This window comes from Protopterus annectens, chromosome 6.part0 (genome assembly GCF_019279795.1).
Source record: "Protopterus annectens isolate FY-2018-M chromosome 6.part0, PAN1.0, whole genome shotgun sequence".
NCBI lineage: Eukaryota > Metazoa > Chordata > Ceratodontiformes > Protopteridae > Protopterus > Protopterus annectens.
Genome location: NC_056737.1, coordinates 308209293 through 308236668, shown reverse-complemented (window position 1 = coordinate 308236668; position 27376 = coordinate 308209293). Strand labels below are relative to the sequence as shown.

The 27376-nt window shown below is 36.3% G+C and overlaps 1 protein-coding gene across 1 annotated transcript in view; it reads right to left on the bottom strand.

Annotated features, from left to right (window-relative positions):
• The window catches only part of RTF1 (RTF1 homolog, Paf1/RNA polymerase II complex component), a 2150039-nt gene extending 2123943 nt beyond the window's left edge, over positions 1-26096 (bottom strand). Inside the window, exon 1 of the mRNA XM_044074060.1 lies at positions 25982-26096. Within this exon, the coding sequence (XP_043929995.1) occupies positions 25982-26059 (78 nt within the window). The 5' untranslated portion in view covers positions 26060-26096. The remainder of the gene's footprint in view (positions 1-25981) is intronic.
• Positions 26097-27376: the final 1280 nt, after the last annotated feature.

Here is a 27376-nt window from a genome sequence, read left to right as displayed (position 1 = left end):
TTTGGCCTACTTCACTTTGTCTGACGGGTTCTATTTAAGTGATCTCTTGATTTAACAGGCCTGGCAGGAATCAGGCCTGGGTGTGGCTAGTGAAATTGAACTCCGCTTTCCCAAAAAATGTGATTAACCACAGTTACTTCATGATTTAACACGGGGGGGGGGGGGCAATTACTTTTTCACATAGGACCATGTAGGTTTGGACAGTTTTTTTTCCCCTTAATAAATAAAATCATCATTTAAAAACTACATTTTGTTTTTACTTGGGTTATCTATGTCTAATATTTAAATTTGTTTAACGATCTGAAACATTTAAGTGTGACAACCATGCAGAGAAATAAGAAATCAGGAAGGGGACAAAAACTTTTTCACTGCAATGTATGCAGGGAGCTAAAGCACAAGAATTTAAATTTTGCTACATTTGCTCAAGAAGGAACCAAACGGAGGGATAAAAATAACTTGTATGACCGTCAAACGATTCAACATTTTAAAATTCAACACAGTAATAGTATGTTTCTAAATGCAAAGGCTAAAGACATAAGTCAAGTAAGGCATAGTGCGTAATGAGAAATAACTGAGTTATAGCAGGCTTGGATTAACAAACAAAAGCCAAAAGTAGCTTGTCAACCTATATAGTTGCATTGCATGATACAAAAAACAAATTAAATTAAAAGGGTAAAATTAAATAAATGCGGAGATCTGAATCTGCTGGGACTATACTATTAGCATTTACAGAATATTTCATTCAGAAAATTAATACTATGCCCCTTTTTACATTTTTATTAATTTTTAGTAAAGAAAAATACATTAAACTAATTACACAGATGTCTATATCAGTTCTTACTCTATGAATCTCTAAGATTTATTAAAGCAGCCAAGCAGTACAAAAAGATCATGGAACGTAAATTAATAGGTCTCTGTCAAGTGAGGATCAACTGTATCCAATAATTATCCAAAAAATAAATAAATAAATAACGATCCGAATCCACCACACGAAAAATTTTTAATTTTTAAAACAGTACTAATTTAAGCGCTTTCACCTCATCATAGGAGACTTAATCAGAATACAAAGCAATACATTTCCAACCCAGTTTAAACAGCCCACTAAAATTACATCATAAAATAAAATTGTTTTACAAAACACACAGGAAGTTGCGACATAAAATTAAATCAAAAACCATCATCCTCAAGTATAAGACCTCTTTGTTAAAACCAAACCGTCATAAAAATTATTAGCAATCATATAACATTTGCTCTTTCATTTAAAATAGGGGAAATAGATATGGCATTATTTAACCCGGGGGGGGGGGACACTGCAGCCAATCTAAGCTGCCATTCAGTTTCCTTCTTTAAGTTGTTTTTCCAGTCCCCTCCCCTTTGGTCTAATTTGATGGTATCTAATATGCCAAACATAAATTTTGTAAAAACAGTGCAAATAGTACAATGTGCATACAGGGCATTACTTTGTTTTTTACTTTTTACATCGTTCAAGTGTTTATATATTCTACACTTCCAATGAACGCTCCATTTTACCCACATAAAAACGTGAACAAGTCTTACACACTGCTAGATAAACCACCCTGTTTGTACAATTTCCTTTTTAAAAAATATTTCTTTCTTTAAACAATTATTTAATACTACAGAATTCACTTTGATCATATACGGACAATGACTTCAGCTACCACATGACCTAGTTCCATGGTCTATTTGCTTTCTTACATCCTAGCTTACGTTCAAAAAGCTTCTTAAAATTTGCCCCAGTCTTTATGACAAATCTAGGCCATTCTACAACCTTCACAAAAACTTCATTATTTGTTCCAAAAATACTCCAATTACCTTCCAGAGCCTTCTTTACTTTACTAGTAAGATGATTAAATTGAAATACACATACTCTATCATAACCATAATGTGTTTCCTGTATCACGCAGGGGTTGCACCTTTATCCAAACCCACTCCCAAAAGTGCTTATACCGAGTACCCCATTTTCCATATACCTCATCTATAATCTTATCTACACAACTTTTGGGGTAGCTTCTCGAAACATTGTAGAAATATTTTCAAGTTCTGCTCAGACATCTTCAAAATGTGAAGTCATACGAGCCGCTCTTATTGCTTGTCACTTAATTATGCTCTTTTTTTTTTGCTTATATGGGTGATTGCTTTTCAAGTGCAAATATCCATTACAAAAAGTATCTTTCCTGTATACCCTAGATCTAAATCCATCCTGTCCATGTGATATGAAGGTGCCCAAGTAATTAATACCCTCTCTATCATACTTAAAAAAAATTTAAGGAAATCTGTGGTACTTAAATATTGTAAAAATTCCTCTCTCTCAGCACTAGTTCCTTGCCACAAAATAAAAATGTCATCCAAGAAACGTGAATAAATTTTTACTTTATTCCAATAGGGGCAGTTCATTACAAAGGTGTTTTCCCCTCCCAGGAGCACAGGATTTGCATAAACTGGGGCACAGGCTGCCCCCCATTGTCACTCACTTCATCCGTTGATAGAGAATAATTTTATTTGGTTTGAAGGACAGTACTAACACTATACTCATGAGTTCATAAATAAGGGTCACTTGGTCATGTTTCAAATTAGAAAAAAGAAACAAAAGTTTTGTCAAATAATGCAAGGCCATCATCTTTCAGATTACAGTGAAAATATCTTTCACATCTATTGTTAAAAAAAAAAAAAAAAAAAAACCAACCAAGTCCTTGGCCCACATCTTTTTAATAAACCCAAAAATTCCCACGAGTCCTTACCTAATGTTGATTTTTTTACTATGACATGTTGTACACAAGTATCAATAAATACTGCCATAAGATGCGTCTTGGATCCTCTTGTGACTACAATTGGCCTAAAAGGTGGTTTTATCACATTATGTATCTTGGGTATTCCGAAGAATACCAGGATGACAGGATCTTTTCTATACAAAAAAAAGTTATACACATCAGGATTTATTCTTCTATTAAGTAAACATTCTTCCAAATAGGAATCTATTCTAGAATAAGAGATATTAATCTGTTTTTTGCATACCCCTAACATAGGTAGTGCTATCAAATAATAATTCTTGCATCTCATTTGAATAAGCAATAGTTTTAAATAATACCACTCCTCCACCTTTATCTGAAGTTATAATACGAACAAACGCGTCTCTCCTTAAATCCATTAATTCATCCCTAGTTAAATTCCAAGGCACCTTATCATTCGTGTGTATTTTATAAATATCTTCCAACACCAACTTTTCAAAAGTATCCACTAGGGGGTGTAATGGAGGATTATAAGTATTTATTTTCCTAGGTACAGGTATCTCTGAGAATTTGCATTATTATACCCTACTGTCTCTGCAAAAAATATTTCAAAGTTCAATTTCCTTGTATATAACTTAAGAGCCATAATAGTATCTACTAAATCTCCTTTCTTTTCAGGACATATTTCACACCCTTCGAGAATAAATGAAAATAATCTTCTGTAATCAATCTGTACAGTTGCAGATGGAAAATCCATTACAACTACTTACGATCCTGTTACCTAATATTATTAGTTAATATATTATGAATTTCTGATACCATTTTTCCTTTAAGGGAGAATATTTCATTAATATGATTAGGGTTAGAAGAGAAATTTATAAACTTGAATTTTTCTATATTGATCATAGTTTTATGTTTTAATATTTCTAGATATTTATTAAACATGTATTGCTACATGTATTGCTTTTCTTTTATCTGATATATCTTTATCAGCCATATTTAAAGTGTCTAATTTACATTGTATATCTTGCAGCTCTTTATCCCAAGCTTTCTTTTTTTTTTTTGTTGTACCAATTCAATATCCTACCATATAGATAAGCTTTTAGGGCATCCCATATGTAAATTTCTGATATATCATTAGTACTGTTACGTTCTAAAAAATTATGTACTTCTGTAGAAATGAAACCATTTATAAGCTGGGATCCTTTTTATAGGAATATTAAAATTTGGATTGACTACCACTTCAAAAATTATAGAATTATGATCGGATAAAGGACATGAAATCACTGCTGATTTGTTTAAGGAATCTGTTAAATTATTAGAAATAAAAACTCTATCTATCCTCAAGTACGAGTTATGTCTATGAGAAAAAAAGGTGTAAAATAAAGAAGTAGTATCTGCAAAATAATTTAGATCTTTCAAAAAATAAGTATCTGAAAAGTCTTTTAATTTAGATGATGTAGATATTCTTCTCTTCCCATTAGTACTAGAGTCTTTGTAATCTAGAATACAACTGTAATCTCCTGCCAAAATAATGTTCCCTTTAGAGAGTAGTACAATTTGATCTAGATGTTGTTTCACTGTGTTTATCCCTATCCCTGGGATCCAATATATGTTAATCAATGTGAAAATGTTTCTATTTCTATGGTGACTGCACAAAACATTCCTTTATTATCCTTATATGCATCTATTGTTTTAGAAAAAGGCATTATGCTGTTCCATAGGATAGCTACTCCTATCTTTTTCTTAGTATGTATAGAACTTACTAAAATCTTATATGTTTTAGATTCAAGTTTGAATGCTTCCTCTGTTGCAATAAATCTTCATGTACAAGAAAGTTCCCAAACAGGTAAGTCCACACAACAGTAAATATGTCAGCAAAATAAATCCAAACCGGTTGAAATATAAAAAAGGATTTAATGTATAAAAACTGAATCAAGTTTTGCGCTTTCACTCGCGACAATAGCGAGCTTCCTCAGAACAGTTGAAATAAATTCCTTACATACATTTAAATTTAAAATTGGCACCAAAAAAACGCTAATTAAAAACAGTCAGTTTAAAATGATATAGCGCACATTGTGGAGTGTTAATAAACTTCTAATATTACCCTAAGCAGTTAATCTCCTATTATTATTAACAAATATGTCCATGTGGAATAAAAAATATAGGTGTAAAATAAATATATATTACTATACTAAGCTACATTACAATATTAACACGCAAAATAAATGCATGCTTCAATTATTTAACATCAATAGAGGTTTTATAGACAAGTAATCATTTATGCCTGGTGTAGATGTGGCATCTGTTAAAACTTTCCAATATAATTCTCTGTATGCCAAATAATTTTTAATATTGCCTCCTCTTGGGTTGTTCTTTATTGAAAAAGGGATTGAACATAAATTTAAATTTGCCATAATAGAGGTTATAATGTGTCTAGCTAGGGCATTCTTCTTGTCTTTCCTTCTCATACAATATGTGTGAGAGTATATTCTTTGCTTAAAAAACCTCTCGGTCTTTCCGATGTAGAATGCTGGGCAGACCATGCACAATGCTATGTATACCAGCATCTTTGTTTTGCAATTGCCTTTTGACATGTGTAGTTTGGTCCTATTTATATTCTTTAGTATAGCAGGGCTTTTTTCATAAATATAACTGCACTGGTTGCAGGCCCCACATTTACTTGTATGTATGTTAGTCCCTCTTTTGTCAGATTTTTTTAATTCTAATAAACACTTTATATTCCTACCCATTTTGTTGACAAATAATGGTCTAGTTCCTACTATGTCCGATATTTCTTGTTCACTTGTCAATATATACCAATTTTTTATCATAATATCTTTAATTACGTTGCTAAATGGGCCGTATTCAATAATACAGGCCCTTTTGAAGTTGTTAGCAACTATATTAGTTGAATCATTAGTGACCAGTTCTTGACCTGTATTCGTCACATTTATTCCAAGAAGTGAAGTGTATCTGCTATCTCTCAATTCCATGATATAGGTGGATATATCATTCATTAGATCCAAGTCATATCCCCTTTCTAAAAATAGTGATGTAATATATTCTCCTTTACCATGTCTGTATGCTCAGAAGTCATACGCATGGCTCTGATACATTGCCCTTTGTAAATATTACATTTCACTCTTCTTGGATGATAGCTGTGAAAATCTATATAGGAATTTGAAAAAGTGGCTTTTCTGTGTATAGTAGATTTTAAACGCCCATTTTTCACTGAAGCTAATGTATCGAGGTATGGTACCCCTTGATTATTATATACTGCAGTAAATTTTAAATATTCACTACTAGCATTTATATATGTAATAAAATCTGTATAAGAACGGTCCTTGTCATTCCACATAATATAGATGTCATCCAAAAATCTGGAATAATAATGAATGGACTTAAAGTGTGTACTGTTGAAAATATGATTATCTTCCCAATCAAGCATGACCAGGTTAGCAAATATGGGGGCACAAGCTGCCCCCATAGCTACTCCCCTGGTCTGCTTGAAAAGCTCCCCTTCAAAATATATGAAGTTGTTTTCTAAAACAATAGACATCAAGTCCACTAATAATGTTATTTTATCCCACGTCATGTTCGTGTATTTTTGTAAACAGTTGGTAAATGCTTCTAGACCTTCATCAATGGGAATGCTGCTGAATAAGTCAATGACATCTATACTATTGAATAGGGTGTTACTATTGTACTTAAAGGTGGGGTAATTTTTTAGAAACTCCCAAGAGTCTTTTACCAGATGTTGGACGTTATTATATATTGGTTTCAGCATATTATCAATAACCACCCCTATTGGGAATGTCTTTGACTTACTGCCTGAAATAATCGGACGAAAAGGGGGGTTGAAGTAATCCTTGTGAACCTTAGGAATTCCCACTATGGTAGCCATAGTGGGATAGTCCACAGTCATATAGTGATATAAATCCTCTGATATTCTTTGATCTAAGAAGTATTCTTCTAAATATAAATCTATTCTTCTATAGGCTATATTAACCTCATTTTGTGATATAGAAGTGTAATTTCCAGATTTGTGCAAAATGTCATAGATAATACCACTATATGTAATAGCATCATAAATGACGATGCCACCCCCCTTGTCCGGTTTCATAACCCTAATGTTACTGTTGTTCTGTAACTCTCTTAAGGTGTGGATTTCCTTTTCAGTTAAGTTAGATTTTATTTTATACTCTAATAGCTTTTTCAGCTAAATATAATTCCCTAGTAACCTTGTTGTCGTACTTCTGGATACTGGGGTTACTAATGGGTATAAAGCTACTTTTCTTTTTTAAGGAATCAGTGGTAGCATCAGTTTTTTGGTCTTTGTTTCCAAACATCATAGTTAAATTTAATTTTCTGATGTATTTTTTGAACTCTAATATGTTGTTCACTGTGTTGAATTTTGGTGTTGGAATAAACTTTAGCCCATTAGACAGTAGGCTAAAGTGAGTTCTTTCTAATTTAATATTACTATAATTGTATATTTTAAAATTATTACAAATGCTCACAATTTGATTAGTAACTATATTGTCTTGAGCATCATAGTTGCTTATTTCCTTGGTGGTGTTCAAACCCTCATATGTTAGTACTTCATTTTCCACCTTTCCCCTTTTTTCCACTTCCCATAATTCTTTCCCCCTGGGTTGTGAAAAAACTCATCAGTGTCACTTGCCCTACCAATATTAGGTCTATCATACTCCTGTACGGGTTCCTCCATATTTTTATTAAAATTACTCCATTTGTAATTAGTGTGACTTTTATATTGGTCCCTATCTCTATGTAGCTTCTTTTGCTTACGTTCGTGAGCCTTCTTTGCCCTAAAGTCAGCAGTATCAAACTGTTTGTAAAATAAATGTTTCCCATTGTGGAAACGCCAAACCTTGTGTTATTACATTGTTAAGTTTCTCTACTTCAGTTAAAAGTTTACACAGCTTCACGTCATTGTACTTAATCAGTAGTCTCATGTATTGAAATCCAAAGTTGTCAAATAAAGAATTAAATTCCAATTTAACTTCATTATCTATATCAATGCCTAATGGCAATTTGTAAAACCTTAAACCCATAGGCACAATGTTGATAGATATACAAAAATTTAAATAGGCATTATCTAGTTTCAGAGCATTAATCATATTGAGTTTCTTGCCAAACAAATAAATCGTGTCTTTCAAAGTGCCCTTATATTTTAAATTACTGACGTTATTACTTTTGTCAAAATTACAGTCCTGACCAAGAAACTCCTGTAAAGCATTGCGTTTCTGGTCTTTATTAACATGATGAACAGTACCTTTATCGTGTTTATTACTGCTGGAAACGTGAGCATAAGTCCTTGCAGGCTGAGTGTACTTTGGTCTTGTGCCCACTCGTTTCAGGCAATTGCAAAACAAAGATGCTGGTATACATAGCATTGTGCATGGTCTGCCCAGCATTCTACATCGGAAAGACCGAGCGGTTTTTCAAGCAAAGAATATACTCTCACACATATTGTATGAGAAGGAAAGACAAGAAGAATGCCCTAGCTAGACACATTATTGAAAAAGGGATTGAACATAAATTTAAATTTGCCATAATAGAGGTTATAAAGAACAACCCAAGAGGAGGCAATATTAAAAATTATTTGGCATACAGAGAATTATATTGGCAAGTTTTAACAGATGCCACATCTACACCAGGCATAAATGATTACTTGTCTATAAAACCTCTATTGATGTTAAATAATTGAAGCTTGCATTTATTTTGCGTGTTAATATTGTAATGTAGCTTAGTATAGTAATATATATTTATTTTACACCTATATTTTTTATTCCACATGGACATATTTGTTAATAATAGGAGATTAACTGCTTAGGGTAATATTAGAAGTTTATTAACACTCCACAATGTGCGCTATATCATTTTAAACTGACTGTTTTTAATTAGCGTTTTTTTGGCGCCAATTTTAAATTTAAATGTATGTAAGGAATTTATTTCAACTGTTCTGAGGAAGCTCGCTATTGTCACGAGTGAAAGCGCTAAACTTGATTCAGTTTTTATACATTAAATCCTTTTTTATATTTCAACCGGTTTGGATTTATTTTGCTGACATATTTACTGTTGGGTGGACTTACCTGTTTGGGAACTTTCTTGTATTTGGTTGCAATAAATCTTCATGTAGAATGTCCATTTGGTGAGAACACTTTTCTTTTAAATTGTCAATTTTTATATCCATCTTGTCTATCTTGACACTTAGTTCCTGAATACCTGAATAGTAGTTAGTAATGACTGTAGTTCTTTTTTTATAGTTGTCTCTTGATGAGAAGATTTAGTGAAGCTCATCCTGTTCTTTTACTGTAGTACTTCCAAGTGTAACTGACAGGAAAACTTAAAATCTACTTGAAATTTTTTATATACTACCCTAATATATATTTTAAAGAATTAATTAAAATAAAAAAAAACTATTAGGGAAGTTTATATCAATATTTCCTGTCAATAAAGTTCTGTTAAGGCAGAGCTGATAAGAAAAGCTGCTACTCTGTGCTCATCTTGGCCACGCCCCCTAGGCATCATGACTTTTGAATCAACAGTGCATCTTACTTAATTTTATTCTGAAGGCTTCAGTTCTCTGACATACTGTTTTAACTTGAAACAAAATAGCAATTTTAATATATGAAGTAGCATCTTGAAGAGTACTATAAGATTACCATAAATAAGGAAAAAAAAATGCAAAAATTGTGATACCTAAAACATATTTCCTATTGCTTTCACAAGCAATCTGAATGACAATAACGAAGTAAAACATACATCTACTAATCTACTAGTACTACTAGCAATATTAACAGGCCTTCCTGAAAACATTTATGTTTGTTACAGTGATCACACACACAGTATGTTGCACTTTTGTACTAAAAATATATGTAATCTGAAAAAGTGACTGTCTACAAGATTCAGATTTTTAATTGTATAATAAGGCAAAGGATCACATAATCTCAACCTATAACATGTTCCAACTATTGTAAACACACTAAACTATTCCTTTGACAGATGACTAGATCTGTCCCCAAAAAGCAGACCAGATTATTTGTTAAACATAGCCAGATACATTTCACCTCACTATATTCTCATGGTGTTAATCATTCAACAGAGATTTCTACTAAAGTTATATATGTTTCAGTTATGAACTCTCAGGCCTACCTTTTTTAAAGCCACTCCTAAACATTTTAGTGAAGTCTGCTAGCAGCTATCTTGGAAATCTAATTGTTGCAAGCTCCCCTACCATTGAAATATTCACCATAAATTATGTTCTATATATATATATATATATATATATATATATATATAAACAGACAAGAGGGCAATTTTTATCACATAGGAAGTCATTTGAAGCAACAAGTACTGAAAAAAAACTGTAGCTCCTTACTGTTAGTGCATCCTTGTAATTCCAAACGTTTGCAACTTTTAGTTTAGCAAACCAAACAAAAATTCAATTCATATCTGTTAGACATTTCAGCAGCAAATCTTTATATGCAAAAGATAAGAAAATTGTCTAGGTATTCATAAAATTTAATGACTAATCCAACTTCATGTTTACCTCAAAAGCAGACCTAATGCAAAATTTGCAAATTTGGAATCAAAAACTACCCCCATGGCAGTTCCTTTATATACTTAATATTTACAACCAAACAAAAACACTGTACTGCACAGAAATAAACAGACTCTGTAACAAACAGAATTACACAAAGGACCACTGCCAAGAAACGAAGCTTCCATACTACAAGTGTGTCCAACATTACCATATTCTCCCTCTCTTAATGTCTATTGCAGCACAACAAAGGGCTTAAAAATTTGTCTAAATATATTCACTGTAACAAATGTAATTTAGGGCGATATTTTATCATCGCCACAACATTTACACTGGTAAAACCAGGCAGAAATTGTTGCTTACAGGGCCTTGTTACTGATGTTAAACACACTTTAGTTATGTGCAGCTTCCATAAATGAACAAATCAGAATGTTGCGTCATTTATTAAAACAATTTCCTGTTACAATTTAAAACAAGCAGCCACACACCAAGACTTATTTATTCACATTACTATTCTTTAAAACTCCTATCCAATGGAAAAATGAAATACTCTAATATCACCTGTGCTAAGAAAGGGGGATTAAAGCCCCATATCTAGCAGCAAATAACCTACCTCCTACCGAAGGACTAATGTTTGCCTGAAATTTTTAGTAGCTGTAGTGTAACAATTTAAGCTAGTCAATCCAATAAGTAAGCCAATAACCCCAGCAAGGTGTGCGTCATTGTGGAAATAATGCACACACAATGGGTTTTTTTTTTTTTTTTTGAAGCTTGATGCCACAGGCAACTTATTATGATACGGTAAAGCAGTGGACTTGTTTTTCAGCGGGTATTACTTGTACCACCCTGCTGGAGATTTTCATTCTCCAATCATGATTTATTGCACCATTTGCCCATTCTGTAAATATTATCCTCACCCCGTATTCCAGTGTCTTCAGTATGTGGAGCACTACATCACTTTTTCAATAATCCAGTAAACAAATTAAAATAAATAAATTCCATCTTGTATGCTGGCAACTGGTGCACTCGAATAAACACAAACTTATGGCACAGTATTATGCAACTACTTATTTAATTCAGATGGATTAGTTCAAAGAGGCACAACTCATGAACTTCTGCTACACTCAAAAGTCTCAGTAAAAGTATGGAACAGAGACCCAGCTGACTATCAAATGGTAGAATAAGGTCAACAAAACAAGAATGTAAAAGTTCATAGCATTTAGTTGGATCCCTGCCTCTTCCTTGTCAAATGGCTATGCAAAGCATACTCTGTGGTTAGTACTTGCTACTGGGGCTCCCTACATTTTAAATCAGGGGCACGTATTTTACCCAAGGTAAAGGAATGTTTGTATCCAGAACTGAATAAATATTAGTATCAGATACAACATAAATCTTAAATATGGAAGCTACACACTGCTTGAAAGTGATATGGTCATGTTCACAGATGCATTGCGGCATTGCGGCATCTAGTGAATTAAGGGGCACAATGCATCTAGGTTGTTGTAATTTAGTATTTATTTGCCCCTTTTTAATAAAAAAGCTTCACAAACTTTATATTAAGCCACGGCTCAAATAAATCTACTATGGCTCATCATGACATTACTGTAAGCACAGCATGCTCTGCATCCACAGACTGTAATGGTGAACCTTAGCTCATGTTGGAAAGTGTTGTAACCTGTAATATGCATTGTATACAATGAATCTGGCTATTTAGTCATTTTTTTTCTGTTGTACATTGGAATCTGCATTGCTTATTATGAATATTTTTATTTAGTATTTTTTTGTTTATTGATTACTAAAGTTTTTCATTTATCTGTCTTGGAGCTTATCTCCCTGGGCCTCTACTGAAACTGGACATATATCCAGTTAGAATAGCCCGGTCAGCAAATGTAAAATAAATAATAAATAAGTGCCTTCAGTAATGTCTATGGACACACATTGTTTTCACTACCATGATGTTACAGAGGTTAAGTTTACTTTTTAAAGTTCAGTAGCATGTTCGCAGGGAAAGCATCTGTATAAAAACCTTTTCCACCAGCAAAAGGAACTGACAGACACTTTTTATAACACTGCAGAAATGTTCTGCACTTTGTGCACAGGAAATGTTAATGGCCAAATCACCTAAGCATGCAGATTTATAGCCAACTCTTCCAAAACTGGATCATCAATGCAAGAACCTTGAAAAATACAAGTGGCTTCCAATGTTATTGAGGGCTACACTTTTACTAGCACCTTGATGTGCTTTAATCATGGACAGTGCCCCATTTTCAATAACACCTTGTATTTCATGCCACACAATGGGTCACTACATTCTTCAAACATATCACATTTACAATTCCATCATCTAGATGGAAAGTGGAGAAAGCTCTGGGCTCCAAATCTAATGTACAATAAGGAATCATTACCTATAGCCCACAAGTTTACCAACACCTATCTGTCCCTGGAGGAGTGGTTCCGGCCCAGAAGTTAGTAGTTTAGTGGCCATTTTGGGCCAATTTCTCTCTCTTTCATTTCCCTACTATAAAAACCACGTTTGCACGGTTTTGCGCACCAGGCAGTGCCGGTTAGCTACGGTTAAATTATTCCTGGCTCCAATAAGTCTCCTCTTCAGTTTTTCCCTTGAAACTAGTCAAACTCTCAACCTAAGCACTCAAAGCATCTTACAGCCCAGCACTTGCTCAGATCTAATAGCAAGCACCAACATATCCTGACACTGATTGCCCAGCAGGGCAAGGGTCTTGATTCACCCCTCACCAACCAAGCGACTAAGCAGCTCACCCTACTATTCAGGCATGACCAAAGGTGCACTCTCCAGTCTCGCTGGTGAATCTGGGTATACTGAGGCAATGTTACAACTGCCTCATGTACACAAACAACCCTCTCCTCCTACCACAAAACACCAACATATGCGAGAGATGCAATTATACAGCCAAACTGGAAGCTAAGCTGTCTCCACCCAAGACTGGAACAGACAGTCTAAGAGGAGAAGGTTAACACTTGCACCACACTTCCAGCCACACACAGACCTACTAAAACAGCACTAGCAAAAAAATACATAAATATACAAAATCATACTCTGAGGCTCTAAATAAAAACCTGCAAAAGCAGAGACCTCCAAAGCAGACACCCAAACAACCTGCACTTCCAGTCACAAACCAGACAACACATAAAACACAAAATCAGTGTGCCATACAATCACAGCCCTTAAGGCGAAATAACATACCTAACACACTAGTAATAAGCGACTATAGTCAGGCACACTGACGTCCCACTCACTAGGCTGGACAAGCAGAAGGTTACTGTTAGCTGCCTGTCGGGAGCCAGAATCCGCCACATAACACAAGCACTCAGGTCACTCCAGAACAAGTACAAATATGACTCTGTCATTGTTCATGTTGGTGTGAATGACCCGAGGCATACCTCCCTGGACTGCATGAGAAGAGACATGGAAGAGCTCTCTGATCATGCAGCCCAGGCTAGTATGACCCTGAGTAGCATCCTGCCCTCACCAAGAATGATACCCCAGTATAAAAGAAAAAAAATGATCAATTTCAACAATTGGCTAAGCTTCTGGTGTCATTCAAAGGGGATCCAGTGTCTGTCAACCTGGGATGACATGCTCGACAAGCTGCGTTGCTTCGCAAGAGACGGCTTGCACCCATCATCCCTAGGCTTTTGAATAGTAGCCAAGGCTCTTGCTTCTCCCCCCAGTACCTTTTTTTAGGCAAGGCTCAAAAGTCAAACCCATTCTTTAAACACCACAATTAACAAAACACGGAGGGTTATGCTACTCAATGCCAGGAGTTTAAATTTCAAAATGCACATTCTTGAAGCACTCCACAGTATGGAGAACATCGACATCTGTGCAGTAACTGAAACCTGGTTCAAGGCTCCAAAGAGCACCACAGCACTACCGGGCTACAACTCATACATGTTTCGGCCACAGAACACGGACCGAAACACAGAAGGAGGGGGTGTATCCATATTCATCAAGGATACCTACACCTCCAGGTTAGTGGTGCAGCATGATACCTCTGAGATCATCCATGTGCAACTAACATCGGGCAAATCTGCAATGCAAATTGTGGTCTGCTACAGATCAACCTCCATGACCCAGGACCACCACTCCACCTTTCTGGAGACACTGGAAAACATGAAGGTCTTACCGAAAACCCTGATATTGGGCGATTTCAATTACCCTATCATTCACTGGGAAAACTACTAGAGTACAAATTCCCAGGCCCAGCGCTTCCTGGAATTCATCAACTCAAAAGCCCTGGATCAGCTGGTAAACTCCCCTACCAGAGGTGAAAACATATTGGACCTGGTCATCACCAACATGGGCAACAGGTGTTCCACACCGGAGGTCAACCCGTCACTGGTTAGATCAGACCAAAAACTAAACTAAACTAATCACTCTGGAGGTCCACACCCCACCACCACCACCCCCAACTAAAGAAACCACAGTAAAACACTTTTCTAAAGCAAACTTCACCTTACTTAAGACAGAGATGGTAAGTTTCACAGCCCCCACGCTAAAGGATAACTCTGCCAAAGATGTAGTAACCTTTACAAATGCACTCTCTGAGCATCTACAAGGATGCAAGGATTGTGCCATTCCTAGCAAAACCAAGTTTCACTCCTCTAAGAGAAGGAAACCAGTTTGGTGGACCCCTGCAATAAACAGGCTATACAACAGAAGGAGGAAACTAGTTCAGAAAAAAAGCAAATCCCAAGAAGGAAAGACATCCCTGATCAGTATCAGCAAGAAACGAAGGTCCCTCATGAAATCATCCAAGGCGAACTTCGAAAGAAAAATAGCCAAGGATTCAAAAGATAACCACAAAGCCTCCTTTAGCTATGTTAAGAATCTAAGTGGCAACTCGCAGATATGCACTGAACTAGTGCAAAATAGCACAAAATATACTGAACCTACTGATATTGCCAACATCCTGGCAGATAGATTCAGTGCAAACTTCACACCTCTCTCACCTCCAAAAGGGCCCACAACAATACCAGAAAAGTGTAGTGTCCCAAAAATCACAGATGCACAGACGAAAACAGCCCTTTCAAGAGCCAAAAACACGGCATCAATGGGACCAGATGGTGTCCCAAGCTGCGTCTTGCATGAACTACAGAACGAACTAACACCCCAACTAAACACGCTGTTCAACCTCAGCCTCTCAACAGGCTATGTGCCCACGGAGTGGCACACAGCAACGGTTATTCCTCTCCATAAAGGAGGGGCCACAACTGACCCTGGTAACTAATGCCCCATAAGCCTGACTAGCCTGGTCTGCAAGGCTATGGAGCACATCATTATGGAACTCATTAACAAAGATATTGGGAACCTCCAAACACTTGACCCGACCCAGTTCGGCTTTGTTAAGGGCAGATCATGCCTACTAAACCTGGCTGACTTCTTCGAGACAGTCACCAAGACAAGAGATGAGGGAAAGGTGGTTCACACAGCCTACCTTGACCTCACCAAGGCTTTCAACACCATTCCTCACTCGGGTATTACAGAAAAACTCACCAGCCTGAACATAAACCCCTACGTCACAAGATGGGTTACCAACTGGCTTACAGACAGAACTCACACGGTAAGAATAGCGGGCTCCAGGTCCCAATCTAAACCAGTCACAAGTGGTGTCCCGCAAGGCTCGGTCCTGGGACCCCTACTGTTCGGCATATACTTCTCAGAAGTACAGGCAAACACAGGAGGACTATGGATAACTGCAAACTGGGAGCCATAACTGACTCTCCAGCTGACACTGACATCCTCCAAAAGGGCCTTACTGAGAAGGACACCTGGTGTCAAAGTCATGGCCTCAAGCTAAATGCCAAAAAATGCATAGTTATCCCATTTGGGAAAAAAAAAAAACACCCACAAATTAAATTACTACATAGGTGGCAGCTCCCCTAATACAGAAGAGGTAATAAGAGATCTGGGGACCCAGGTAGATAGTAATCTCTCCTTTGACAATCATATTGCCAAAGTAGTTAGGAAGTCCTTCTATGTGGCCCATCTAATTACTAAAGGGTTCGCATCTAGAAATAAAGTGGTTATAGTGCCCCTCTACTCGTCACTCATTAGACCTATAATAGAGTACAATGCCCCATTTGGGATGTACCTCAAGACACTTCCAACAGCTGGAAAGACCACAAACGTACCTCACCAAGAGGATTACTGGCCTCAAACATATGTCCTACGCAGCCCGACTGAAAAAGCTCCAGCTGTACTCAGTGGCATATCACTTACTCAGAGGTGATCTCTGCCTGACTTACAAAGCCATGTCCAACTCAGAATTGATGGACATGCTCCACCTAAAGAAATCCAAGTCACTGCGAGCCACGCGCTCTAGTGAGCTAAACCTCGCCACAACAATAAATAGAACATGCTGGAGGGATGGATTCCTGTCACAAAGACTCCCCATGCTTTGGAACAAAATTCCAAATTACGCCAGGCGGAGCCCCTCACTAACACTCTTCAAGAGAAACCTCGACGAGTGGATGGGTAACAAAAAATACACCACTGGGATCATTTCATTGGCTCTGCTTGACAGAGGATCAGTTAATTAATCAATGGGGTGGTGAAACCCGTCACACTCTGGCGAGGCTTATAAATGCCCTCGGGCAAATAGCCTAGTACCTACCTACCTATGAACCCTGAAATACTGTTTCACAAAAAAATCATCTACGGTTGCTTGTATCACCTGCGTTATACAGCTACCACTAAAACAACACAGGTTAGTACAATGAGGGAAGGTAATCAGTTTGATTGCTTGCAACAGTAAATACCTTGGACCTTTGAAAAGTGAGACCCCTAACTATATTCAGTGTTTTTATATGTCATATAAATATACTACTACTTAGGTTTTTACTTATTAAACTGTGGTTAGAAAACTAACCCATGCTTTCCAGTCCACTTCTATGTAACAGTCTTCATAGCTGCACAGGTTCAAATTATGGTATTCTAGGCTGCTATCTCACAAACAGCATAAAACTTAAAAAGCCACACCTTTAGACACTTTCCATTATTTAAATTATAGAAGCCAAACTTACACTTACCTATATACTTCTATACACCAGTTTACAAAACATAACCCAGTTTACTTCTTTTTCATTCAGTATCAATCAAGGACCACTTTCGCCACACCCTGGGCTATAAACAGGAAGGGCAAAACAAGTAATACATATAATTATAGATTACAGACACATATGCCTAAAAGTAAAAAAAAGTGATTGACAAAATTAAGCAAAACGTAATTAACAAAAATATCCCTCCATCCACAACCCCCTTTTCCCCATTTTTGCACATGGGATTGGGGTGTCACTTCATAGTGACAATCAAGAGCCAAGGTTTAAACCGCCAGGTGGCTAGCCCGGCTGTGGACATAATTAAAATATAGTATAACAATATTTAGAAAAGCTACTTATATCCACATCTTAGTTATAAGACAGCACAGTAGCTTAGTGGTTAAAGTGATTTTCAATGTTGTCAAACCTTACCTTTGCATTACATATGGCGCAAAAGATTGCCAAACAGCATCTTTTCCCATCTCACAGCATCTTCTTCTAGTATTTCCACAAGAAAAAAAAAACAACTAAAAATTCATAGGCTCATAGATTAGTAATAGGCTAACTGCCCTTGTGAGCCAAGCCAATTAGCCCATGCAAGAATCAAACCCTAAGCTATGCGTTTATAGGATAAACATCTTAATCATTATGCTAAAACCAACGGAATTGATTTCAAAACACTGATGTCACTAAGGAAAAACAGTAAAGATTAACTTTAGTGATTTGTCAGTTAAAGTGCATTGCATTCATAGACTTTAATGGGCATATTACCACGTGTGAAGGTGCCCCATTAAAATCTATGGGCACAACACACATTACCCAAGGTAACGTCACAATAAGAAATGCCAAATTTTCTTTAGACATAGGTTTAATAAAACATATGGAACTTTTTATTAAACACAACCATATACGTAAATAAAAAACAAGTGGAAAAATACATTGCAGCACTCACTTCAAATGCTGCATGTATACATTAACACCATAGAATTACTTCAAGATGTCTACTATGCAGGTCCAGAATTGGAACCTCAGTCCCAATATCTGGCCATCATCTATCTGGTTTGCATGTTTTTTTATAGGCAGTTTAGCTGAAGTATCAACACGTATGTATATAATACATTAAGTGAATAACTAATAGTTTGATGGACAAGGGTACTCGGTCCTGACCTTGTATCACCCTGCAAACAATGACTAATAATGGTCAACTAGGGCACTGTTTTTTTTTTTTTTTACTTGGCTAGGCTTGTGAAGGCCCTACATCCATTAACCTAGTAACCTATGAAGCTATGATCAAGACACCAGCAGCTCCCATTAGAATATCAATCTATTTGATCTAATTTAAATATCCAACAAGATATATTAAAACTGCTGACAAAGTTAATATCCCGGATTACAGACCAACTCCAGAAAAAAATAAGGCTGGAATATTATCCAATACACTTAGTGACCACTATCCAACTTACATAGAGACTTCATAAAAATCAAGAGCCAGTACCTAAACTCTGTAAGAAACCTAAAAAATTCAAACAGCACTTGAAGACCCTGAAACATTGTAACTGGGCCGCACTAAAATCACTCCCACTAGATAATGCTGTCTCATACTTTAATACCACTTTTATAAAAATTTGAAAACAACAAGGCACCTCCACCATATAAGCCAATCGAAGTGATAACAGCACCCTGGCTAACAAAAACCAATAAGATTAATGAAAACTACAGATAACATGTGGTGTAAATGGCACAAAAACGATTACTAAACTTAAAGACTCTTAAGAAATCTTAATAATAAAAAAAAAAAGGTCTTCTAAAGAACAGCACAGACAACATACTGTAATATTAAATTCCAAACTGTTCTAATCTACTAATAAACAAAATGTCTAAAGCCAAGTACATCCATCCCTAACCCTCTTCATGAAACAAATATCACATCTTGCAGGCTCAATTAACATTTTATTACTACTACTTAACAACCGCCAACAAAATATAGATATACCTCATCTCAGCTCAGCTCCAACTATAGTTCTAATTGAACAGAATTTCTCATACGAGCCAAACCCAATTACTACTGTAAGTACTTAAACTAAACCCCACTAAAATTAGCAGTTAACAATTTTCCTGCAGAATATATTTAATATATACACTAGGCAATGTATACTGTATGCTAATTTATCATCAACAAATATGTACAAGATTATGTATTTAAAAAAATGCATTACACTAAACCAATGAATAAAGGGGGTAGGTCCACTGGACTTTCAAAACTACTGATCCAATACAATATTCACTCCACTCTCTAAGTACTAGACAGCTGCATCTATCAAACCTTAAACTTTCTGCAAGAAAAACTTACCCCCCAGAACACGACTTACTGCCCCAAAACTGCAGAAACAACTGCCCTACCAAACTTTCTAGATAGATAACCTCATCCCCACCCTATTTCTGTAGGTCTCAAACGTGTCTGATACAGTATCTCACCCTCTTCTCCACAACAAGGACTATGCAGCACTATCACTGAATGGTGTTCTAGTTACCTCAACAGCCACACACTACCTGTCAAATGGCAGGATTCCTACCCTACTCATCAACCACTACAACAGGAGTCCCATAGAGGTCAATATTAGGATTCCCTCATATTTAACATATTCATAAATGACATGCATAAAGGTGGCTAAATACGCAACAGTCTTACAGTATACAACAATTCAATTCTCTCTTGCTCAGCCATAACACTGTCCAGCTCCAAACACCCACCCAAGACTCCTTCTCATCTACTGAAACCTGGCTGGAATAATCCCAAATAAATACTCTTGAATCCCAAAAAGACAACCACATTTGATTTCAATAACTTCCCACCACCAACTAGCACAGCACTAAATATAGTATCATCTAAAATAAATAAATACTACTTATCGAATTAACCTGATGTAATTTTGCTAATGAAAATCTTTTATTTCTGTATTATGTAACATTTGAATTATGTGATATGGATTTGTACTATCCAAAATATGTACTTAACATTTAACTGAAAATGTATATTATGGATTTGTGCTTTATCTGTACTATGTATTTGTATTTCTCTGGAGCTTTTCTCCCCAAGACTACATTGAAAACAGGCTCCTTGTAGCCCAATGGGCTATCCTGGAAAACAAACTGCAAATAAAATAATAACACAAAGATAGGACAAGACAAGGCACCAATCACAAGTTACTTGGTGTCATTATAGATGACAAACATGACCAGCACATCAGTGCCATTTTCCAAAAAAGCCAAACACAAATTAGGGCTACTTCACAAAGTCAGGCCATTTCTCAAGACCACAGCAGGAAAGTAACTGCAATATTCCTCTCTCTCTCCCTAGCCTACTGTATGCATCTACACTAACTAACAAGTTTCTATCTCTTAAGCTTTTCAAGAGCAACCTCAAACTACATCCAAATCGTATTACAATATGCAAATGTTTTGAATCAACAAGTTAAAAAATACCCAAATCCTCAGGTTTTCTTCATAGTTCATACACCATTTCTTCCCAACAGGCTCCTTTACGTCTTACTGAAGTGAGGTTACTGCACTCCTCCCATGAGACAGCCTGTTTTAACTTCTGATATGTTCAAACAAAGGTTTTCCTTGTTTATTTTTTTATTTTTTTTTTTTGAGGAAAATATGTCTTCGTTCCTTTAATCAGGCATGCAATTTAATAGAAAGTCAGGTAACTGTTTAGATACACAAGAGATTAATTTACCTGCAGTTTAAACAGTTTCCACACCCATGAGAAATATATCCTTCTATCAGCTTACAAATGAGAATGCCTACAGATGCATGTTGTACTATAGCTCCAGATTTTAAAATTTTACTTATTAATGATGTTATTACATTTACACTGAATTTCCTGCTTCAGTGATATTTGTAGTATATAACAATACCACTTCTTAGAACTTACTAAACTTTGTATCCGTGTGTGATATTTCCTATATATATTACATTTTAAATAATTTCAGTAGTTACATATATTATTTAAACACTGTTGCATTTTACATCTGAAATACTTCAGTTTAGGATGCACCATCTCAAAAGGCAGATCACATTACATTGCGCCACCCCATCTGTCAGACACAGTGCTGTGATATTTCCACCCACTTACAGAAATACTACGTGATGGCCCCAGTGTACAGAAAACTAACACCACTGCAAAACAAAGTCTCTCAATAGCATATTTGCTTATCAGTAAAGGCCTCAAGTCTAAATTACTCTACCAAATTTTAAATTATTGCTCATATAAAATTAAAAAGTTGCTAAACAAATGCATGCTAATGAAATGCCTTTCTGAAGGATATGAGGTCTGCAAACCAAACCAAATACCTGTAAATTGCACCACGGATCCCTTATTCACTATAGATTTTATATATATATATATATATATATATATATATATATATATATATATATATATTTATATTTTTTATATTAACTATATTACATAAAACCAAGACATACCAAACACTAACAGTTAAGTTTAGGACTGACATTTGTTGTTTTGAGGGTTGCTGGGATCTTGACACATGATTTGTGCCCTCTGCAGAGTTATGAAGAAACAGCACTCTGATAAGTGAAATCACTACAAAGGTCTGGAAGAGGTACTGTGTTTCTTTACTCATGCTGCTCCCGTATAATATTGCACCTGAACCATACAGACTCGTTTGGTACAGTGGGTCAAATGTAAAGCCCTAGAAGACACGCACAATTTAGCATCTCTTATCGCACAGTGTCACTGAAGGTTGCAATCCAATGGGATGGAAGAATGACTTATTTAAAATATGGCTTTGGTTAATGCTGACATCAAGTCAAAGCAAAGAGAAGGAATGCTAATTTGGTCGGATTCAAAAATTAGTATGGAAACTATATTTAAACTGCAGGTAAATTAATCTCTGTGTATCTAAACAGTTATCTGACTTTCTATTAAATTGCATACCTGATTAAGAGGAACTAAGACATTTTCCTCAAAAAATAAATAAATACATAAATAAATAAATATATATATAAATAAAAACAAGGAAAACCTTTGTTTGAAAATATCCAAAGTAAAAACATGCTGTTAATGTGTGTAATTACCATTTTCTTCTCAAGATTTCATACTACCCCTTTTTCATTTAAAGTGCTGTGTGTGCATGTATGCAAGAGCATGCATGTGTGTGTTTGAGGCTGAAGTTAACCATCGGTAATTTCACAGGATCATAGGAGGTTACTACACTAATGGCCCTGGGGCCCTTACAAGCCTAACCAAGAGTTTACCCTCAAAAAAGAAACCTCAGTCAGAACATGTCGCCCCTGTCAATGAGGGACACAGGTTTGCCATCCACTCGTCAAGGTTGCGCTTGAAGAGGGTCAACGACGTACTCTGTGTGTAAGAAGTCTGTTCCAGAGACAGGACACACTCTTGGAGAGCAACCTGTCTCTCCAGCAGGTTTTGTTAATGTATATTAGATTTAAGCCTTTCAAGCTGGTAATGGAGGAGAAGTTAAACTTATTGATATAGAGCACCTCTAGAAGGCCAGGCTCCGCAACTGTCTTGTGGGGAAGACACAGATCACCTCTAAGCAATCTGTACGATACAGAGCAGAGTGATAGTGATTTGAGCCTGTCCACATAGGACAGGTACTGGAGGCCATGGATTATTTTTGTGAGGTATTTCTGTGGCCTTTCCAACTGGCGCAGGTGTTTGGAGAGGTACATATAAAACAGGGCATTGTACTTAATTATTAGTCTAACAAGGAAGGAATACAGAGAGGTAATAACCTCTTTTCTAGATGCAATCCCTTGACTTATGAGATGAACCAAGTAAAAGGCTTTTCTGACCACTGCCGCTACATAATGGTCGAATGTGAGATTGTTGTCAATCTGTGTACCCAGGTCTGTCACCAAAGGCTGTGCGCTCTCAATTTAACAAGATACGTTGCTTTTGAGGTTAAAGATGGAATTTGTTCTTATCACCAGATTACTTCTCCTGCCAGTTTCAGTAAAACTTATCGGCTGTACTTCCTTCCATTAAAATACTGGCATTGGATATTTTTTATCACTTATGGGACATTGATTAGGAATAAAATGTTTTATCAGCAGTTTTCTTACCTGAGCAAAACAACTGCAACGTACAACTTTAATGTTTACGTTTAGGTGAATAACAATGGTAACATGCATGTATATGGTGTCTTTTAAATAACTGCATAAACATAACTTAGCAGGTATACAGGAATCTTCTTGTAATAATAGTGCCTTAAAAAAAAAAAAAAGAAGAATAAATGCTTACCAAGGCAAAAACAGCCTGGAAGCAACTATAATTTAAAACAGTAGTAGGAATACTGGTGATATTTAAGTTTCGGACTAACTTTTGTTTCTGGGGACATCACTGTCTTCATATACCTCTATCACTCAAATGGCCCTGGCCACTCCCACTGCATCCTGAGAAGGGTGCATCCTAAACTGAAACATTGCCTGTACATCTGTTATTTCTTGGAGCTTTTCTCCTGAGGTCTCTGCTGAAAATCGGCATCATACCTAGGTGGACTTTCCTGGTAAACAAAAACCAAATACACACATTTAAATGCATACATATTGCCTTTAACATTTGTAGCCTGGGTTGTGCCTGAAGGAGGTTCATAACATACCTCTCAACTGTACAGATTTTTGCCTCATATTTCTGGTGTGTTCCTCATAAAATCTGTACTTTTCTGGCAAACAGCTGAAGATTTAAGTCATTAAATAATGACAAATATTTGAGTTTAATACTCTACATCCTTCAAAAAATTCATGCTAATGCAAAACTTATTATTCCATCAACTTTCTAAGTTTGTAAGAGCAATATTTAAATTATGTCCCTATTTGTCCCCCATCATTTTAGGCTTTGTCCAGATTTTTTGCTCTAAGAGATTGAGAGGTATGGTCCATAATCATTTCATTTATCTGGTTAACAAATGAGTAAATAACAGAGCATATTAAAAACCAAAAACATAACTTCACAGTATCACTTTAGGGGAATGCAAAAAGTGTTGGCTGCAGACCACTGATCTTTTGTGACTTTATTACAACACTGATTTTTAAGAACTGAAACATTCTCTCTACAGTTGCCAGTATGTAGCTAGAATGCGGAAATATGACAGCCTTTGTGCTTACTGGGGGTTTTTTTTGTAATCACAGTGGGTTACACCAACACATTTTATAACTTGTAAATACGATTTCTCTACATAACAGCATAAGAACTAGAGCTCTGAAAAATAAAACAAAGCATTCTGCAGCAACCACACTGCTTCATCTAGAAACAGCGTACTTTAGAAACCCACAAAAACAGTATGATTAAACAGTACATTCCTAAAATATACAGCAGTGCTTCTACAAATTAAATAAACAGCAGCAGAACCAAGAATCCAAGGACAGCAATGCAAAACAAAATTACTGGTTAGCAATCCTCATCAGTTATGACCCGTATCAGTAAACAAACAGCGGATTCTAATCTGCTGCATATAATCACAATCATTCTGCCAAAAATCCCGGACATTGCAACAACAACAACAAAAAAAAAAAAAAACGGTAAAATTAATTTAATTATGGCACCACACCCCAACTACAAAATATAATACTGACCTAAAAAAGTCAATGTTCCTAGAGACACCCTAAAATCCCGAACATATTTACAAACAACTATTAATTCCGTAACAAGAAAAAATCCAAATGCGCTGATGATACCAGCATCTATCAGCACTCATCATACACAACTGTTTTACTACTACCCTGGGACTGCATACTACAAATACATCACTTATCCCGTGCTTTTCCGCACCGGTGTTTTGAGGACAGTATACCCTGAACGGGAGAAAACATTAACAACTCAATAAATCTTGAGACTTTAACTTGTACCTAAATAACGCAACAAATCACAGTGAACCCCATACAACTCTTTATCACACAACAAAAATAACTGAAGATCTAACTTTTTTAATGTGATACCAAAACGAACATATACTTTTAATGTCAACAATGTAGTATGCCCATTAAAACAATGTTTTAAGTATGAAAAATTCCGCTTTGGACTTCAGAAAAGGTGACAACCACCCCTAGTAACTATAACGAGTTAACAAAGCCACTACAACGTCATACACACTGCGCTTGTTACTGTTTTGATCTGTACCTTCCCACCAAATGACGTATTTCACTCTTTAAGCCTGTGACTGGACTATGACCCAAGATATCCCTACCTTCAGTTTAGGAATTAGGACCACCACCCCCTGCCAGAGTGTGAGTTACATCTCTAGGCAAGCAAAGGCCCCTACAAAAGTGGCAAAAGTAAGCAAACTCACATCCTTCACTGTGCCACACCACCAAATAAATAAGCATACGTGCAGAATCGACATGCACGATACAAATGCTGCTCACTTGCTCTTTTCTGCAGGGTGCACAACATCGCAAATGGACGCGCATTCTTCTTTGTACAAAAGACACGGCGGTCTGAATAACAAGGCTCCTGATTCCACGCCACTCTCCAGCATACATTATAAGAAAAACCCGAGGCCTCTTACGGGGCCTGCACGGCATCACTTACCTGGTCTAGGTTCTCATCGCTCCCACTGTCCTCACTATCAGACTCGATGACAACTCGTCCTTTCCGTTTCTTCGCCATACTTCACTTGGCCGAGTGGCAGACGGACGGCCTGCGGGTGTCGCTGTGTGCTATGGTCCCGTACAATTTCCGGGATATGCAAAGGAACAGAAGACTACAGAAGACAGAAAAAAAAATCAAACACCAAAATCTCACACACCGCAATCTAACACTACCATCTCCCGTTTGCATACGGATAGCAACTATTAGACTAGCTACACAAAGAGAAGGAGCATGCGCAGCAGCACTCGTTCATTTTTGGGCATCTGCATCCTTCTGACGCTTTTGGCGTGCTTCCTGCTCTTTGGTGTTACGCTTGTAAGATTCGACTGTCAATGGTACTTGCTGGTAAGCATTTATGTTTGTTTTTAAATAAGCAGAATAAAGTGTTCAATTCCATATATTACGTATATTTTCTTTATGGTGAGGAAATGCATTGGGTTACTTGCGTTTGTTTTGAGTATCTTATGAGGGAAATTGTGCCTCTAAGGGACACCTTTTAAATATTAATCTGAAACACTGACACTAAGAGAAGGTGGATTAAGTTAATTTTTTTAAAGTAAAATAAATCTGTACATCTAATTATTTTCATTATTATGGCGTGTAATGTGTCGAGTTTTCTCAAAAAAAATCACCAGCTTTTAGAGGGATTAAGAATGACAAGAACTAACGTTCGAATCAAAATCGGGGATGTCCTTGAAAATCGGGAACAGTTGAAAAGTATGAGGAAAATGATTATCCCGAGTGTTTTAAGCATAATTTTTTTTTACCAGTTTATGTCAATTAATTTTTTGTTTCTAGCAACCGGTCTGTGCACGCCAGACTATTTATGCACTAATACGACGCTACTGAGGACGGTCACCATGCTGCTACGATGACCCCATAGCATTAGTGTTACGTTTTGGCACCTAATGCTTTTATTTTTATTCTACATTGTTTAGTGAAATAGTGCATTTATCTGAGTGGAGTATTTACAGCCCTGGTGAGCATATCTCAATTTTAAGAAGAGAAAGTTTAATACAGAGAGATGTATACCTGTACAAACCTTGAGATTTTATACAAACTTTACACATAGGAAATTGAAAAGTGAGTTACAAGCAGACTGGTACAATAGCAAGTAAATTCATAGGTTGTCACTTTGAATCAAGAGACTCAAACAGAATCCAATCTAGTTGACTAGTGAAGACTGAGTAAAGTTTTCAGCAGAATGTTGGGATGAACGAAGTGAAGAAGTGACTAGAAATAGGAAAGATAGTGAGTTCTAAGTGATGTGATTGGATTGGTGACATTGGCATGAAGCCTGTTTTAAGTAGGGGTTTCCTGTGTAAAGCTCTAAAC